The 19,928-nt window shown below is 55.5% G+C and overlaps 1 protein-coding gene across 2 annotated transcripts; it reads right to left on the reverse strand.

Annotated features, from left to right (window-relative positions):
• Positions 1-1,150: 1,150 nt before the first annotated feature.
• STX1B (syntaxin 1B) lies at positions 1,151-19,395 on the reverse strand (the record flags this gene model as incomplete). 2 transcript variants are annotated; one of them, XM_079720047.1, is made up of 10 exons in its annotated part: positions 1,151-1,152; positions 4,329-4,461; positions 4,563-4,700; positions 6,611-6,684; positions 6,866-6,974; positions 7,380-7,453; positions 9,900-9,974; positions 10,063-10,162; positions 10,602-10,676; positions 19,366-19,395. In XM_079720047.1, coding segments are annotated over 10 exons (810 nt in total). The 2 variants fall into 2 exon arrangements, with proteins under 2 accessions (XP_079576173.1, XP_079576172.1); XM_079720046.1 differs by lacking the exon at positions 1,151-1,152 and adding an exon at positions 4,015-4,095 and having other exon boundaries at positions 4,351-4,461.
• Between the last annotated feature and the right edge of the window lie 533 nt (positions 19,396-19,928).

Below are 19,928 nucleotides of genomic sequence, written 5' to 3' on the forward strand. Positions count from 1 at the left end.
GGCCTGGAGGCCAGCATGGCACAGCCATCCAGGTGCAGAGCCCTCAGACACTGGTGGGGCGGGGGGAAGGCTGCATTCTAGAGCCGGAGGAGGGGTCTGGTGCCAGACTGGCTGTCCTAGAGCTCCCCACATTGTAATTCATGAGCCTTGAGCCTGTGTCCTAATACCCCTCAGTTCTAGGGCAGGGTTTTGGAGCAAGTGTGTCTTCACTCTCAACCCAGGCCTGACGGCTGGTTGGCGAGGGTCTGATTCCCCTGACGTTCTCCACGGTCCCATCCCACTTCTGGCTTTTCAAGCAGGAAGTGGGTAGAAGTTCCATAGGGCCTCACGCTGGACCTCGGATATCCAGGTGTGATCCTCAGACCCGGATTCAGAGTGAAGATGCTTTCTGGCTCCTCCCACCACCTTTGTCCCTCCTTGGGGGTCCTAGTCACATTATTTTAAAACATTTATTACCCTTGGGCATTTATCTTTTAATTCGCTTCAACGAAGCCTGAGGAAATCTGTGTATTTTCACCTCTTGCCACCCCTCTACCCAAATCAGTTCCTGCAACACTGTTTAATCTCTGCCTGAGAATGCCCCAGTGATGCTGTACCAGTCCAAGCCCTGGATTAAAACTCCTTCTCTGAGCCCGTGTCCATCCACCTGTCCAGCTCCCACACCCGCCTCCCACCATGTCTCCCGCTCCCCACGGCGCCCGTCCCGTGTGGGGACAGAAGGAAGTGAGCACACGGCACGCCCGCTGTTGGATTGGTTGCTATTTCTCCCGTCCCACGGGGCCCGACCCGGCCCGGGGTGGGGGTGAGGGGCTCTGGGGACAGGACATGCAGGGCTGGGAGGGGGGCAGAATTTTCCTGTGTTTTATCCATTTGCAACTTGGTCACCAATAGAGAGAAATGGGACTCTGAGGGCTAACAGGAGAGGGTGGCCTGGCTCTGGGCCCCCAGCCAGGCCCCAGGAGTCCTGTTCCCTCTGGGGAGGAGAGGGAAAGAGCTCTAGAAACCAACGGAGAAACAGAAGGGGCAGGGGCTCATGTCAGCAAACACGGCTATATCACGTGACACGCCAGCAACACAGAAACGCCAACGCACACGGCTGCACAGCAGGCGGGGGTGGGGGAGGAGGGAGCCGGGGGCCACCCATCTTGTCCTCTGCGGGGCAGGCTGGGGGTGGGGCAGGGTGAATGCATAGAACACATCATGTACGCACGCTCGAGGCGTGGCAAGAGCGTGCATCAACCCACAGGCACATGGGACGGACACGCAGTGTGCTTCGTGAGAGGCAGGGGGAGGGAGAAAGGGGGAGGGGAAGCAGCGAGCCCTGGCCAGGTCCGGGACCACTCACGGGGCACACAGGGGCTTGATGGTTGTAGGTGCTTGGCGGGCGGGCAGCACACGCTTGTCTGAGAACATGCAAAAGACACCAGCCCCCAGACAACATTCCAGGACACATACAGACACGGCAGCCAACAAGCAAACACATCATGTGATGTGTGGGACTTAGAGAAGCTGGGGCGGAACAGACCCTCAGGGATGCTCTGGTCCATCTGAGGCCCAGAGATGGGCAGCTATGGGCCTAATACCAGTCAAGGAGACAGTTGCATCACTCCAGCCAAGGCTCCACCCTTCTCCTTGTGGCCCCAAGGCTGTTGGAATTCCAGAAACGCCTGGTATGAAAGGGTATCCTGGCTGGACGGCAGGAAGGAAAAAGGCTGGGGTGGGGGGTGCTGGGGCCTGCTCTGACGTCCCCAAAGAAGCCTGAGTGGGAGCAGGAGGGCTGCAGTCAGGTACGGGGGCACACTTCCCGTGCTGACAAAGGACACTGTGGGAATGGACAGCCCACCTTGGAGGTTACATACATATATATATATTGGCCACACACAGGCAGGGCCCAGCCAGGTAGGGAAGAGGTTGGCTATCTGAGCTGGGGTGGGAGTGGGGTACTATGTTCCAGAAGGTCACATCTGCACTGTCTCTCTCTCACACATACACGCTTCACATGAAGAGGGACTCCAGGAAACGATCTGCACACACACCAAAGTCCTCCACCCTGTGCACACGGATGTCGGACCCCAAGGCAGGGCGCATTCCTGTACTTGTGTGTTCAATCCTGTATATGTGGGTCCGTGTTCCTGGGCCAGTGGAGTGGGAGGCTTCTAACACTGTCCTTTGCCCACATACCTCCCACCTGCCACCCAACGCACAAACCCACTCATGCATATGTTGTCTACGCAGCAAGGGAGGAGCTGGCCTCTTCCTCACCATCAGAAACTCAGACCCATGTCCCACCCTCAGTCTCAGCCTGCAGGGGAACAGCTATTGGTGACATTTCAGCAGGAGATGTGTCCAGGGCATGGGCCCCAGGACTTAGCCCACTCCAGTACGTCGGAAATAAACAGTTCCCTAAATCCAAGTTTCCTGAGGCAAAGGCCAGAGCATCAGATGGGGCGGTGGGGACCATCGCTGGCCTCTCTCAGTTCTGAGGTTAGTGCTCAAGAATGTTCTCATTTCTGAGAGCCTGGGGCAGCCCTTGACATTCCAGTGATCAGTAATGTTTCCCATCAATAGCCCTTCCGGGAGGCATTCATGCGCAAACAAGTGCCCGCCTGAACAGGCACCGTGCCAGCGTCAGCATATGCCAGCTCCTGTGTGCATGTGTGTGCCTGGGTGTGGCCTCATCTGCCGTGGCGGGCGGGAGCACACTGAGGTGTCCCAGCTTCCACATGTGCAGGCCTATCTGACCGAGAAAGATAAGCACGTAGGCATGTATGCACAGGGGATCCGACCACGCAGGGCAGGAAGCTGCAGTTGCACAATGTTGATGTAGCAGTGTGTGGCCACACCAGATAGCGGCCAGCAGCTCTGGGGAGAAAGAGAGGGGGCAAACAATCTGGATAGACAAACCTGGATGGGGCACAGGTCCTTGAAGGTAAACGTGTGTGTATAATACACAGGGGGGTAGAAACACACTACGTAGAAATCCTCTACACACACACACACACACACACACTCGCGCAGGCGTACTCTAGATAGCGTAGAAATATAGATTTCTGTGCCCACCCAAAACAGGTGTCCAGTGCAAAATGTGGAGGGCTCTGTCTCAGGAGAAGACCTACTGACACTTCAGGCACATCCTAGACACACACACACACACACACACACACACACGTCCCTCACATCACCTATTGGGGGAAATGCACATGGATATACAGGCCAAGCTAGGTTATTGACATGTGTATGCTTCCACTCGCCTCGACTGAACGCCACACACACACACACGTGTTCCCCAGGACACGTCAGCCCCAGGGTGACTAAGCCAGGAGGGTTTGCTCAACATCACGCTGGGGTGTCTGTCATGGCCTGTGTGTGTACTGTGCCCGGATCCTCTGGGAATGTTAGTGTGAGCCTCTGTACACTCACAACCTGCCCCATCTGTAGCAGACATGGGGGAGGGTGGGTGTCAGTGGAGGAGGTGCTGTTACATTGAATTTAAACACTCAAACACAGAATTCCACGTACGCAAACTGTGTGTCCACGGATCTGTGGCGCCACACACACACACACACACACCCCTATTCACAGAAGAGTGGGGCTTGATGGCTGCTGTGTCACACTCGGCCACAGTCTACACAACAACCCAGGGGAAGGGGGAAAGCTCAGACAACACACAGACTTGAGGTGGGGGCCAGAAAGGGCGATTTGGTGCTTCTACACACATCTACACACGTACACACACACACGCTGGGGAGTCCACACGTCTCGAGCATGTGCCGGCGGCATGCATGTTGGTGTGCACGTGTAATCACGCCTGCTGCTATCTACGTGCGGGGCGGGGGGTGGTCCATGGCGGGGGGAGGTCCAGGGACTCCAGGGTCTGACGGGCGGTAAAGGTTGCGGGTGCTGCCCGGGTCTGTCTTGGGGGTGAGCCTGGAGCAGGGGATGGAGTGAAGGGGTGGTGGGGGTATTGCTCCCGATGTGGTGGGGAAGGGTCTGGGAGGGACAGGGGTGGGGGGCCTACAAGCCCAGCGTCCCCCCAATGGATGACGCCAAGACCACCCCCAGCACCACACAGCAAATGATGATCATGATTTTCTTCTGCAGGCAGGAAGGGCGATAGGGAGGGAGGAGACAGAGAGACAGAGAGGTAAAGAGACAGACAAACGACAGACAGATGGGGAGGAGGGTGTGAGGAAAAAGAAGAGGGGAGAGAAAACAGAAAAAGGAAGAGGTCAGAACCAGAGATAAGGCCTCTCGCGGGATTTCATCACTCACCCCAGCCCTGGCCTGAGCCCAGCCCCGCCCGCTTGGCTCCAGCCCACCTGCTCCACAGGCCCGCCTGCCCCGGCTCACCCTCCGGGCCTTGCTCTGATATTTCACAGCTTTCTTGGTGTCAGACACGGCTCGCTCCACGTAGTCCACGGAATGTTCCACGTTGTACTCAATGCGGTCAATCATTTCGCCCTGCAGAGGACACATGCATAGGATGGGGTGGGAGCTGGGCTGGAAGAGGGGATCCCGGGGACCCGGGTGAGGTTCCCCGAGGGCTGTGGCAGAGGCAGTACCTGGCTCTCCACAAGCATGGCCATGTCCACAAACATGTCGTGCAGCTCACGGATGCTGGTTTCCAGTTTGATGATCTCGTTGTGCCTCGTCTCGATTTCATTCAGCGCCTGCTTTGTCATCTGTGAGTCCATTTTGATCTAGGGTGAAAGGGGAGGGGCAAGGGGGAAGAGGGAGGAGAGCTGCAGACCACCCTTCACTCCCGGAAGAGCTTGGATTCTGCAGCCAGAGCGTCTGGGTTCGAATCTGGCTGGCGTTTACTAGTTGTAACCATGGGCAAATTGTTTAACCTCTTCAGGCCTCAGTTTCCCCACCTAGAAAATGCAGATACCTCACACCTCACAAGGTTGTGTGAAGATTAAGTGAATGACTATGTGCGTATCAATTAGAATAGTACCTGGCATACAGGAAGCACTAAAGAGACATTTGTTAAATTACAAGAAGGAAAACTTGCCCTGAGCCCGCCAGGGCAGTTCTCAGCCCAGGGCTGTCTCTATCACACACACCAGGGAGGCCCTGGGAAGGGAGACAGGGGTCCTGGACCCCTCTCAGGATTGGGGGCCACCATCTGGTCAAAGGCAGACAGGATAATGGAAGGGGACACAGCAGAGAGTGGCAAGCAGAAAAGGAGGCCCAGATGAGAAGGCAGTGTGCCCTGGAGCCCCCATGATATGGGCCGGGGGAGAAATAATAAGGAAATGCTCTGCAGCCCTCAAGAGTCAGTGGGAGAGAGACTCTAACCCATAGTCAGATATACCTCCTCCCCACGGAAGCCAGATCACTCACTTTCCAAACCACTCACTGTTTAGACCACATCCAGACACTCTTCTGCTCTAAAGCCCTCCAAGACTCCCCACCATCCACAGGCTACACACCTTTACCTTAGCAGTCAAGGCCCCATCTCCCTTTCTGTCCTCATCTCCCCAAATCCTAAGAACCCAAATCATCCAATGGCTCTTTGGCAAGTGGTCCACTCGCCCTGTTTTTGTTCAGTCTGTCCCCTTTGTCTGGAATGTCCTTTGCCCATCTCCCCGTGTCCAAATGCTCCCTGTCTCTTAAGGCACACGACTCAATGCCACCTCCCCCAGGAAGCCTTTCCCGACCCTAGAAGTTAACTACTACCTTAGGGCCTGTCTACATCTGGCTCAGCCCTCAGGCAAGGTACCGACCACCCCTGCATCGTAATGATGGTGGGTTAACTGACAGGGATCAGCTCTATCCCCTTAGAACCACTCACCAGGTTTCCCTCCATTCTCAGACAGACTGACAGCCTGGGCAGAGCTGTTTGGGAGGGCTCCGGGCTAACTGGCCCATTATCAATTTGCTCAAAGCTAATTTAACAAAGATCAATTCTCTAAATAGCAATTTGCTGAAAACTGCTAGACAGTCACTGAACGTACTTTAATGCTGGTCTAGAAACCTAAACCAGAGTCATTCTGCCACCAGAAGCTGAAAGGGAGACAGAACCTGTCAGCCAGGGCAAAAGTCAAGAAAGAGAAAGAAGAACTACAGTTGGGGAAAGCCCATCTCTTTCACATATAAGATGACAAGCGCAGGGCAGTGTGTAAAACTTCAGCAAAACTAAAACTGATTTTTTAGAAAACCTTCAAAATGTAGGCAAATTAGTCATTTGGTGAAATGACCCGCATCACTAGGGAGACGTGTATCTTAGCACTGAAGAGTCCTGACTGCGGATTCAGATCCTTGCTCTGCCTGTAGCTGTGTGACCTCAGCAAGTCATTTAACCTTTTTGGATCAGATTACCTCATCTGTGAAACACGACTCCCTCAGAGGCTTGTGGTGAGGATTAAGGGAGTTTAGTAGGTAAATGAAAATAGTTCAGTGCTTAGAACGGTGCCTGGCGCCTTACTGTTCGCCATTTTTATGAGGATACTTCCGGCTCTGCCCCCATGGAATTCCCCAGTTCCAGGTTCAGACTTCCCGATGCTTGTTATTTCAGGGCGGACTTAGGACCTTGAGTTCAGCCTACGCTTCGGAAGGAAAAGCGAATGCTTCCCAAAAACAGACCCCACCCCCACGCGGGGCTCACATCGTCAGTGAAGATGGCCAACTTCCCACTCTCCAGCATGTCTTCCAGTTCTTCGTTGGTCGTGGTCCTTCCAGCTGTGGGGAGAAAGGACTCCCTGCTCAGCGACTGGGCCAGCCTGGACACCTAAGGTGGTGGGATGTGGCAGGGACCCAGGAGCCCACCCTCCCATCCGGCCTCAGGCCAAGAGTCCCCAGGGGCCTGGAAGGAGTATGGGACAGGTCTGGGGAGTTTGCCGGGGGGAGATGTCACACGCACTGATCTCCAGCTGCCTCTGGATCCGGTCCTTGCAGCGGTCCCGGTACTTGGACTGGGTCGCGTTATATTCAGTCATTACCTCCACGAACTTCCGGGAGAGTGTGGAGTGCTGCGGTGGGGGGCACAGACACATCAGGAGGCAGGGAGCAGAGACCGTGGAGGGATGGAGTGGGCGGGAGGGGCTGAGTTAGCCTACGGCCCCTTCTTCAGCTCATGCCACGATCCCAAGCCCTCGCAAGTGTGCAGTCCCATACCCCAGCACCCCCATCCTACGCCCAAGCCAGCCAAGGCCGGGCTAGGGCACTGAGATGTAGCCGGGTTCCGACCTCCGCTGTAGTCCCGCCCCAAGCCCCGCCCCTGCCCAGGCTCCCCCTTGGCCACGCCCCACGCTAGCGCCTGCTCTGGCCCGCCCACGCCCAACAGGCAGGGCTCCAGCCTGGGCCCCTCCCCTGTCCGGTCTAGTGTGGTTTGGTCCCGGGCCCGACCCTGACCGTGCCTGGCCGCTGCCTCCTACCTGGGTCTTGCGGATGCGCAGGTCCGCAGAGGAACGATTCAGCCCCTCCTCCTGTTCAATGCTTTGCTCGATCGCTGCGGGAGAGAGGACACAGTGACGGGAGGGCGGGAGACCCGGTGCATGTGGGGCGGGGGTCTGGGACATATGAAGGGTGGACACCCCGAGGCAGGCCCCCCAGGCCCGTCAACGGATGTCATACCCAGGCGAGGGCAGACAGTAAAGACTCCAGGTAGGAGGGGATATTGAGGGTCAGTCGGTCACCAGACAGAAGGGGGCTATTTGTTCTGGTGGAAGGATTGCGTCTTGGAAAGTCCCACAGCTGTAACTCCTGCCCAGCCCCCCAGTCCACATCCCCTGTATGGGGGGCAGGAGAACTCTCTGCTTTTTGCAGCCTTAGAAAAGGGTCAGGAACCCACCCTGGGATTTTTCTGGTGGAGGGCAAGCACTTTCAAGTGGGTCAGGTTCTAGTGGCCGCCCTTTCCTTGGAAAATTCTAGGGTAAGTGGATGGATGTTCCAACAGAGAAAATAGCTCCCCCCTGCCTTACAAAGTGATCCCTGTCCCAGGAATCCCCACTTCTAAAGGATGTTCTGGAAAAGCATACAGATTAACTGGGATTACTGCTTCTAGATCATGCACTCCCCACACTTATTCAGATTTTCTAAAAAAGAGCTTGAGGGTAAGATCTACTGTGCTCGGAAAATGCAGCAGGGATGAATCACCAGGCCCTCTCAGACCTGGAAGAGCCTCCAGGCCACTCCCGATAACATTGCTTCTCCGTTCCTGGCAGCGGTGGAGGTACGGTGCTGGATGGCACCCCAACGCTCCCCCGCCAGCGATGGCGGGCCAGTGACTGAGTGACAGCTCTGGCCCAGATCTTTATGGGAAAAGTCCAGAAACACACACCCAGGAATGCTGGAATCTCTGGCCCAGACTGGGACCCTGTTGTCAGACTTGGGGCTGGGGCCAAGCCCAGGAGGAAGGGATCCTTTACAGGGTCTTATTGACTTCTTACAGTAATCCTGGGAGTTCAGTGATAGCAGTCCAGGTTTCAGACTAGAAACTGAGGTTGAAATAGAGAAAATAACTCATTCAAGGTCACACACAATGCCGGAGCTCATGCCACCACAGAGCTGGAGAAAGATGGAGAAGATGATCTCTCTTTTTCTGGAGCTCTGGAGGGTCAGCTCCTCTGAGCCACTGCCACTTTTCCTAGCTTCTTTCTTGGTCTATTCCTGAACTCCTAAACCATACAGCCCTCCTCATGGTCTTAGAAAGAGTGTTAATGTCAGAGCTCAATGGGCTCAAAGAAATTGCTGAGCCCAGGGATTTTTAAACTTGTGTCCCACGGAACCCTGCTTCTGAGAAGGAACCTCAGAGGGGTCTGTTGCTGGGAGTGATGAGGAAGCTAGGCAGGTAGGGCTCTGGGTCTCCCAACCCCAGGTCAGCCAGAACAGCCTGACTTTTATGTGTTGTATGTATTGGAATTTGGGGTAAGATTTCACTTAGGAAAAAAAGATTTTGCTACCAAAAATCAAAAACAAACAACAACAACAAAAACATCTAGCTTTGAAATTGCTTTAGTGCTTCTTACTGTACTGATGAGGAACTGAGGGTAGGGTACTTGTCCAGAATGAGCTGGTGATGGAAGTGGGCTCCCTCTGTCTGGATTTGCAATCAGTGTGCTCCCAGTTTGGATCATTTTGCTTTCTAGCACGCTCTCCTGAGTGCAAAGGGCTTACAGATCAGCACTGGAGGCTCACATATGGCCTCCTGTTGAGTCCAGGAGGGCACGAAGTCCCTGTCCTCATCTCTCTGGACCAAGGTCATTGTGCCCAGGGCCAGGCATCTGACATGACTCCTTTCCCCCAGAGCCCAGCAATGTGCCTCAAGGTGCTCGGCAAATGTTTTCTGATGCTGAATTACCATGAGCATACAAATTAGCATCATGGTAACACTGCTATTCCCCTGGCACCAGCAGACAAGGAGGTTCCCAACCCACAGTGATTTGGGGGAAGGTGGTTATTACCAGCACCCAAGTCCTTAAATTAGAGTGAATACATGAGCATTTGGCAAGTCCCTCCTGAAAGTTTGCCAGCCCCTGATGTCAGCCACACAGTCCAATCTGTCCTGCGCTAAGGATACCAATTCAGAAGCATTTGCTGAGCCCACCTACTGGGTGCTTAGCGCTATGTCCGGCAACTGTTCTGGAGAAATGAGGCCTTCGTGAAATTAAACCCACCTGGAAGACTGTATTTTCCTGGTGGACCTTCCTGCTGATGGAACCAGCAGAACTCAGATGCAATTTGGACAGAAAGCCTCCTCTCTGTCATTTCCCTGTCATGGCTGTGTCTTTCTCCAAGGCATCTGGAGCAAGTTGGGAAATCTCGGGTTTTATGCTTTCTCAGTGTTTAGGAGTCTGGCTCCTGGAAGTCTGTAGACATTCCTCATAGAGAGGCCTGTTTAGTCCAATGGAGGGCAGAGTTTTTTTCCTCCTTAGGCAGGGGATGGCATTCCTCACCTTTCAACTTGGATCGAACCTTGTTGGCCGTCTTCTTGATGTCTGCAGTGAGGTCCTCCAGCTCCTGTTTGGTCTCTGAGGGGAGGGGAGGGGTGGGTGAGATGTCTGGGTGGGACCCCAGACGCCTGCCCGCAGCCCCCAGCCACCCGGCAGCAGCACTTACTCTCATCCGGGTTGGGGGCGGCCAGGATGGCACTATGCTGTTTTTTCACTTGTTCCACATCCTCTGAAAGCTTCTCAATGCAGCCCCGGATCTCTTCCACCTGGGGCAGCAAATCGGCTATACCCAGCCAAGTCGTCGGGCCAGACAAAGGGATTCAGGGGGCTCAGTCAGGGTTCAGGGAAACGGGCCAGACCCAGAGGGGTTGGTAAAAGGCCAAGGGGGGGCCTCCCTGGTGGCGCAGTGGTTGAGAGTCCGCCTGCCGATGCAGGGGATGCGGGTTCGTGCACCGGTCTGGGAGGATCCCATGTGCCGCGGAGCGGCTGGGCCCGTGAGCCGTGGCTGCTGAGCCTGCGCGTCCGGAGCCTGTGCTCCGCAACGGGAGGGGCCACAACAGTGAGAGGCCCGCATACCACAAAAAAAAAAAAAAAAAAAAAAAAAAAAAAAAAAAAAAAGGCCAAGGGGATGGAGGAGTAGAGCGCAGGGTGGGGGCCGGGGGCCGGGGAGAAGGAAGTTGTTGGCTGGGGGCCAGGTTCTGTTACCTGTTCAAAGAACTCATCCATGAAGTGGTCCCGGTCCACATGGACCACCTCCTCCTCATCATCGCTGTCTTTCGCCTGGGAGGCAAAGAAAGGCAGTTTGTGCGCAATCCCGATGCTCCCAGCTCTGGGCTAGGAGCGGGGGTTCTGGGAAGGGTCACATGCAGGGGGCCAGGGCACCAAGCAGTCACAACGAATACTGGGTGTCTTGTGGCACAGAGTCCCGGAGGCCGGGTACCTGACAGCCCAAAGGACACCTTGGAGGGAATTAGCCAAAGGCACCGTTTCAGGGGTAGACGTGGTCCTGTGAGTGCAGTCACCCTGGAGGTGGGTGGCGCTCTGGACAGGTGCTTTAACCAACCAGTATGGAAGTATTTCGATATTGTAACAACCAGCTAAATGTCAGCCTTGCAGTAACTGGCTCTGGGCTGCGAGAAGGGGTCTGGAATAGCGTCCCAGGAGCCTGACCCCCCGCCTCCACCATCCCCCCAGCCGCTCCTGCCAGGCTTCAATTTGCTCCCTTCTCTTCCCCTCTAGCCTCCAACGCGACCAGCCACGTCCCCTATGCAAGGTCACTTCACTGCCAGTGGCAGGCGCCAAGTTAAGCAAGCAGTCGGCCAGGGGAGGGCTGGATGAGAGACACCGTCAGCACCCCGACCTCCCTCCTCCCACCCACTCTCTTCCCCTCTCCCCGCTCTCCTCCGTGTATTCACTTGCTTTCATCCAGCCTCTTCCAACTTCACACCCACCTACTCTCACTTGCTTGGATTTCCCAGTTGCAACCTGCAGCTGCTCAGCCCTCCACCCCCAGGGCTCAGAGACACAAGGGATTTACCCACCCACACCGCCACTGCTGCCACCAGACAGGCCAGTGACATAGACAGAAGGGCTGACACACAAGGCACACAGAAATAGGCCCACTGACACCCACACAGACCCACAGCAAAGCTGCCTGCTGACATATGTGGACACACAGACGTGCAGCGGCCCCTCTGCCCCCAGGGACATTCGGGAGGGCCCTCTGGGGCTCTTCTCCCAGCCTCTCTGAGCATCCGGTCTGCACACTCACTCAGAGCTGGGAAGGAGGAAAGGGGGTTAGGAAGGGCTCCACAGTGCTCCAAACTCCAGTCTCAAGACTCTGCTCGGGACAGAAGTATGAGGGCAAAAGCTGAGCCCATCAAGCTTAATTACATCTGGGGCCCTAATCAGCCTCCATGGAAACTTAAAACAGTTCACCCTGGGCTTCCCTGGTGGCACAGTGGTTGAGAGTCTGCCTGCCGATGCAGGGGACGCGGGTTCGTGCCCCGGTCCGGGAAGATCCCACATGCCGCGGAGCGGCTGGGCCCGTGAGCCATGGCCGCTGAGCCTGTGCGTCCGGAGCCTGTGCTCCGCAACGGGAGAGGCCACAGCGGTGAGAGGCCCGCGTACCGCAAGAAAAAAAAAAACAGTTCACCCTGATTTCCAGAAAAAACCGAGCCAAAACTCAGACAGAATCTCATGACCAGAGCCTGAATGAAATCAAGATGGGATCCACACAGCGTCTAGCGGGGGCTATTGCCATTTGGGATCTAAAGAGAAGAGAAGAGCTTGCACAGGGCCTCGACAGGGTCCGAGCAGATCGCAGACAGGACCTGACAGAAACCAGACAGCTCGGACCGAACCAGACTCCGCGCAGACAGATCGCAGACAGATCAGATCAAACCTAGACAGGGCCAGATGGGACCTAGATGTGATCTAGACAGCGAAGTGAACTTGGAATCAGAGGGGCCCGACAGCACCCCGAGGAACCGTGAGCACAGAGACGTCCAGGTGGACCCTCTCGAAGGTACCCCAGCTTGCCACCCAAGCCCGGCTCAGATGGCCCCCAGGGATCCTCCCCTCACCATGTTGGGGAATACCTTCAGCACTTCCATTTAAGCTCCAAATATCTCCCAGGAAAGGGAGGCTCTTCTTTCTCTGCCCACCAGTAAGACATGCCAGGCTGCAAGAAAGAGCCCAGACAGGAAGCCAGCTGTTCCAGCCTCCATTTGAGTTGCCCCCAGAAGGAGGGGTGGTACCAGGTGGGGCTTGGGGACCCTGATGGGACTTCTGGCTTCTCAAGCTTCCACCTGACCCGGAATCATACCAACAGACCTTGGCTCCATGAGGCTCTGGGATGCTCGACTCATCTCTGAGGACCCACAGGCCTCCCATGATGTTCTGTCCTCAAAAAGCCAGTTGCCTCACAAGATTCCCCTTCCCCTAGAGCCAACCTGCAGCTGCTCAGCCCTCCACCCCCCAGGGCTCAGAGACACACAAGGGATTCACCCACCCACACCGCCACGCCGCCTCTGTCCCTTCTCTGCCTTCAAGCACTTGGCCCTCAGCTTGGCTGCCCACAGGTCATGAGGCCTCTCACTGGCCCAGGTATCTGGGAACTTTCCTGTTCTCTCTTTCCCCTCCCCAGGCTGACTTTAGACTTCCTCAAGTCTCATTTCTCTCCCTCTCTCCTTTGGTTCCCAGGGCCAGATCCCTGATTCTGCCCTGGGGCGTCCCTGGCTGCCTATTTACTTGCCCTTGAGAGAGGAGGAAAGGTAGAGTGCCCAAGGATGACTTAGTTGGTGTAATAATTACAGACAGCTGACAGCTAAAGTCCTCTCCAGTTCACAGACACTTTTACATCTATAATCTCTTCTGATCCTCACTACCATAGCCCTCGAAAAAAGCTGTCCCCATTTCACAGATGAGGGGAACAGGAGGTCTGCGGGGGAAGAGGAAATGGACTTGCTCAAGGGCACCCAGGCTGAAAGGGGCCAGGAAATCAGAGACATCTAAGACATGCCTCCCCCCGTAGTCTCTCCTTTCTTTCTTTCTTTTTTTTTTTTTCTTTTTGGCCTCGCTGTGCAGCATGCGGGATCTTAGTTCCCTGACCAGGGACAAACCCGTGCCCCCTGCATTGGGAGCGTGGAGTCTTAACCACTGGACCACCAGGAAAGTCCCTCCCATAGTCCCTTCTGAGGCTTGAGACCAGGCTGCCTCCTACTGGCCACTCTGCCACCAGAGATTTCCCTTCTCAGGTCCCCTTCTGACAAGGTACAATCTGGGCGAGGCTCTGCGCCCCGAAAACCTAGCAAAATACTAGCGTGTGATAGCACCTTTGGCCTAGGTCTTGCATTCTTGTTATCTCATTTAAGCTTCATTAAAACTCTGTAAGGACCATTGGTCAACATAACTATAATTGTGGAACACATTTACACAGCATTTGATAACGTGCTGGGCACTGTTCTAAAGCATACTGCATTTATTTATCCATTTCATTCTTACAATAGCTGCCTTTTATAGGGAAACTGAGTCACAGAGAGGCTAACGAGCTTGCCCAGGTCAGCAGCTGGAAGGCCACATGCCTTCCTCCCTCTGAGTTTCAGTCTCTGCATTTGCTGAATGGCGAGAAAGTCCTCCCTAAATGGTGGGCAGAAGGAGCCAGCGAGACGAGGCAGTAAAAATGCCTGATGCTGCCTGAGAGAGTAAGAGCTCAGGGAGGCTTGGCTGTTACCCACTGCCTCTCCCATGTTACAGATGAGGAAACCGCCTCAGAGAGGTTGCCTGACCCTGCCTAAGGCTTCACAGGAAATAAGGCCAGAGGTGGGACCTGAACTGTCCTGGTGCTAAATCTCCGGCTCTTTCCCTTCTGTCTCTCTATTCCTTCCTGGCCCCTAAAGAGTCTGCTCTGCTGTGTCCTCAGTACCACTGAACTCCTGTGGCTGGGACAGAAAACCAGTAAGACGTGCCAGTCTGCAAGGAAGAGCCCAGACAGGAAGCCAGCTGTTGTAGCCTCCATTTGACTTGCTGTGTGACTCTCAGACCCTCTCTGGGCCCCGGCTTATCTGTGAAATGGGTGGGCCCTCCCTGCTTTGAGGTGTGTGTGTTTCATAATGAGCACGGCCTCCATTTCTGGAAGAAGCTGGCCAGCCTAAAAGAAAACAGGCTGAGGGCAAATGAGACTACCTCAGAAAAGATGACCAAATGTGCTCCCATCCACTATATGGACAATTCAAGCCTCAGTTTCCTCCTGTGCAAAATGAAGAAAGTAAGAATCATATATACCCGACAAGCAGGTAGCAATTACCATGCGTCGGGCTCTGTTACAAGTGCTTTGCATTTCTCGTTTAATCCTTACAGCCACTCACTCCATGAAGCAGATACTCTTCTTATTCCCATCTGATGGATGAGGCAGAGAGAGATTAAGTAATTTGCCTACATCATACAGCTGATGGGGTGCTGACACGATGGTGCTGGATTGGAACCCAGGCACACTGCTCTTTACGGATTGCCAGCTCCTCAAGCGCTCAGGAGGATGATATGGGAGACCGTGGAGGCCCTGGGCACGTTCTGGAACCACCTTGACGAGAGGGGGCATCAGATCCAAGCCTCTAGCTTCAGTCCTTCCCCATCAGAGACACCGGAGGTCTTCATAGGAGTGTCAGTGGCGGGGAGACAACATAGACAGATGCGTGGATGGAGGGAGCGGGACAACGTGAGCCAGGAAATCAACAGAGACAAACGAGAGGGTGACTAAAACAGAGGTGGAAAGAGACTGGAATTGGGTGATAGAAAAGTCAGAGTGGGGACTTCCCTGGCGGTCCAGTGGTTGGGAGTCCACGCTTCCAATGCAGGGGCTGTGGGTTTGATCCCTGGTAGGGAAACTAAGATCCCAGCATGCCACGTGGTGCGGCCAAAAAAAAAAAAGTCACAGTGTGTGTGTGTGTGTGTGTGTGTGTAAACACATATGCATGCCCACACATACAACACACACGTGCTCACACCTGCTTCTCAGGGGCATGAGCATCTTTTGATCTAGAGGCAGCAGCCTCTCTCCACTGCACCCCCTGCTTCTGTCCATCTGTCTCCCTGACCCAGGCCTCTGCTCGCTCCCAGCATCCAGCCCAGTCCTCCCACCCCAACCTCTCTCCTCCTCCTTCCCTGCCTTCCCCGACCGACTCCCTTCCTCACCCTCCCTCTGCCCCACTGAGTCCTTCAGTCATCTGACAAATATCTCTGATCAGTGTCCAGTTCTCTTCTGGGTGCTGCGGAGAATACAGTGGTGAACAAGACAGGAAGGGGTCCTGCCTCCAAGGAGCTGACATTCCAGGGGAGGGAGACAGACAATGGAAAATGAACAAGACAATTTCAGATGGTGCTACTTAGCAAGAGGGAGATAAAGCAGGAGGTGTGATAGAGAGAAATGGGCATCAAGGAGGGCCTTTCGGGAGGGGCTTGACATCTGAGCTAAGGCCTGAGGAGTTAACTGCACCACAATCTGGAGGACACAGAATTCAAGGCAGAGGGAACAGTGTCCAGGCAGAGAGAACAGCATTCAGAAGGACCAGCAAGTGCAAAGGCCCTCAAGCGGGGGGAACGTGATGTGTCTGAATGGCAGAAACAAGCCCCACGCAGCTGGGGGATACCAACCCATCACCCAGGGTTCTCCTGGTCTGTGCCCGCTCTTCTCAAACACGAGGCGGCCCTTTCCTTCTGCTACGTCAGGTCTGCATTTCTAAAGCGCCTATTGTGCCTATCCCATACCTGAGGGCTACACCTGGGACCCAGTCCCTGCCCTCAGGGTGTATGACTTGTCCTAGAACAGCCTCGTTTCCACCCAACCTCAAATTCCAGCCTCCCTCACCTCAGGCCTCCCCCCATCCACTTCCCAGTCTCCCATCCACCCCCACCCCCGCCTTCCCACTCCACAGCTGCTTCTCAGGCTCCGGCCCACAACGGGTCCCCTTGCGGCTTCTCTCTCCCCGCAACCTTCCTCTCCACCTTACTTGCTCCCTTGCTCTCCTCTTCAACCCCATCCCTGGACCCATTTCTTGGACCCTGGGACACCCATCCAGCCAACTGACTCCCCATCGCAGCCTCCACTCCAGCCCAGTGCCTCCCAGTTGCGAACCAAAGGTGCCTGGTGAACTGAAAACAGAAAACCCTGGTTCAACGCTGGCTCCACCATTAAGAGCTGTATGACCTTGGGCAAGTCAGGTTACCGCTGTGGCCCTCAATTTACTCCAATAAATTAGGGGTCCCATCTTACCCATCTCAGGGGGCTGATGTGAGACTCAAGAGAAATAAATGAGTCAGCTGTGGAATAACAAACACTCGTGGAGCAATGCTGAGCACCAGGCCTCCTTCTAGGTGCTTCCAGCATAATTTCAATCCTCAGGACAGCCGTCTGAAGCAGGTCCCGTATTACTCCCAATTCACACATGAAGAAAGTGAGGACCAGAGAGGTTAAGCAACTTACCCAAGGTCACACAGGAAGTAGCAAAGCTAGGATTTGAACCCAGACAGTCTGACTCCCAAATCTGTGCCCTTGACAGCTATGTGATGAACAGATGTGAAAACCCCTCAGGAACTCAAAGTACTGTTGGAAAAAGACAATCAGGCCCCCTGGGCTGACATCCCCGCCCATCACTGCCTTTCCATCCCTCTCAGCTTCTCAGAGACCCCTTTCCCAGGCTTCCCATACCCTGCCCAGTCTCTCCTGCCTCCCAGCCTCCTCATTCTCAACTCTGGCGGGGAGACCCCCGTACTCCCTGTATCTGGAAGTTTTTTTTCCGCCCCACACATGCCCTCCCAAATCTCCAGTTTCCCTGAGCCGTGACTAACACCAGAGCCATCAGCATTCACTCAGCCCCCTCTGCCCCTCCACCCCACCTCCCACCTCCCCCATCTGCTGCCCCCCGCAGCCCCAGCAGACAGGATTCCTCCCCTCTGGGCAGGGGGTCCCTGATCCACTCAGATGAGGACTCCCATCCCCTGCCTTCCCTGCACCCCTGTCTTCGCCTTTTTCCTCCCCCTCTCTCTAATCACACCACAATTTCACCACCACCTCACCCTGACCCACTTTCCATTTCTTGGGATTTTGGAGTCATGGCAGCAGTGGATCTGGGTTCAAATCTGGACTACTCACTTGCTAGCTGTGTGACCTTGGGCAAGTTTCAACCACTGGGCCTCAGTTTCCTTCACTATAAAATGAAGTAGTCTCCCAGTCTCCCTACCTTACCAGGTGAGGGTCTAATGAGATTATGGATGGCAACCTACTTTGGATGAAAACGGGGTCAGAAGGGGAGTTAAGAGCACCAACACTGGAGTCAGCCTGCCTGCTTGCCTTTAATTAGCTGTGTGACTTTGGTCAAGTTACTTAACCTCTCTGGGCCTCAGTTTTCTTATCTATAAAATGGGATAATACTAGTACCAGTCTCCTAGGGTTGCTGTGAGGATCGAAATGAGTTAATATGTATAAAACACTTAGAACAGTGTCTGGCACATGAGTGTTGGTTATTTTTATCACCGTCATTTTCCTGATGTCTAAGCGTATATTCACTCAAAGTTTAATTAAAAAAAATAAACCTTCAAAATTCCCTCCCCCAACCACCAGTTCCTCCTTCCTTCCCACCTGCCAACCCACCTCTCCCAGAGACAACAGTCACTTGCCTCTAAGCCCCTTCCTCTTGTCTTTCTGTAAGCAGGTTCCCCACCCCCAAATCCAGGGGGCTCTCCAAAGACAGAGCTTTTTACCCCCAGTATTGAGACTTCTCTTTCAAAGGCTAAAAAAGCAGAGACGCATATCAACTTGGCAGACGGGAAACCCAGATTCCTGTCTGATGTTCCCAGCCACTTGCTTGGTGACCTTGGGCAAGTTCCTGCCCATTGCTGAACCTCAATCTCCTCATCTGTCAAATGGGATAACAACCCCGGGGTAATAACCAATAGGCTCCTGGTGAAGTGTGTCAGGCTACATCAGTTGGGTCTAGTAGTTCATTAACATAACCCCACAGCAGGCTGTCAGCTCTGCCTCCTCGGGGCCCCAGGTCATTTCTACAACCCTCCACCCCACTGCATCCCCCCAGGCCCAGAAGCCACTCTTATCAAGCCCCCACTCCCCAGCCCCTCCAAATGGCAGCCTTCACTGCAGACACCAGTGCCACCCTCCTCCTCTGTCACCCAAACACAACTAACTGCCTGGCCCGACTCCTGGAGCTGGGCCTCTTCAGGCCTGCAGACCAGAGGCCCACGTCAGCCCGCCCCTGGCAGTTTAGGATGCCCCAGTTCTCCCCAGTGGAGCATGATCCCTGTCATACAGCCCAATTCCATGGCCCTGTGCATGGAACCTCCTCCCGGTCTCCCCTGCAACCCCCTCTCCCACCTCTGGGGTCACCCTATCTCAGGCCCCAGCCCTCTGGCTATCTCCTGAGGCCACCCCTTCCCTCCTTGTCTCTGAGAGGTGCCCCCTCCCCACAGAGAGCAACACACACACACTTCATTCACTGCCAGGTGCTGGCATCTCAGTCAGTCCCAACGTGTGTCCTTCCCCACAGCAGCCCCCAAATCTGGGTCTCACTGGGCTCAGCTTGGCCCAGGAACTGCCCACATCCTTCTAATTCAGCAAATCTGCCCAGCGGATGACAGCACCCTCCAATTCTCTCCCACACTCACTCTTTCCCATCCCAAGATTAGACCCCAGGGTCCTCCTGGGAATGTAGGGTGTCCAGGGCCCCTGAGACCTCTCCTGCCCCCTTGTGTCTTAATGGCCTCCAACCCCTTCTAGCCACTGTCCCTAAAATGCAGGTTCATTGGAGACATCGGGTGCCTTCACATATTGGGGTGCCCCTGCCACCAACCTCCAGTCTCATCATTTGCCCCCACGTCCCAGCACCTCCCCCACTCCACCCCCACGCGCTCCCCAAATACTGGGGTCCCGCCCCCCCATGTTCCCCACCCCCAAGCTCACACTCCGCAGCTCCTGAGTCCGATCCTTCATCCTGCGACGGCTCCTCCTCCTCCTCCTCCTCCTCGTTCTCCTGCCTCTGCTTCTGCTCCCTGCCTCCTGCCTCGGTGCTGGAGTCCTGAGTCTGGGGGCGCCGGCGGGGGGGCGCCGAGGCCGCTGTAGGGGGACCCGCGGGCGGGGGCGGGGTGAGGGGCGGCGGGCTGAGGGCCGGGCAGGGGCAGGGGCCTGGGCCTGGCTCGGCTCTGCCGGGGCTGCGGTGGCGATGCGGCTGCGGCACAGGCTTGGATGGAGGGATGCGGGAGCTGAAGCGCGGGGGAGGGGGGAGGAGGGAGTTAAGGAGGAAGGGAGGGAGGGGGGAACCGGGAGGGGGCGGGGAGCAGGGGGCATGCGCAGCGCCCGGGGCTGGGGGCGCCTGGGGGTTGTAGTCCGGGGAGGGGGACCCACGAGGGAGGGAGACTGGAGAGGCCTAGAGGGGGTGGGGAGGGGCAGAGCCACAGAAGCAGGGAGAGATGCGGAGAGACAGAGATGTGGCTGGAGGCACAGGACGGGGGTGACGGTGGAATGGC

The sequence above is a fragment of the Hyperoodon ampullatus genome (genome assembly GCF_949752795.1).
Source record: "Hyperoodon ampullatus genome assembly, chromosome: 14".
Classification (NCBI taxonomy): Eukaryota; Metazoa; Chordata; class Mammalia; order Artiodactyla; family Ziphiidae; genus Hyperoodon; species Hyperoodon ampullatus.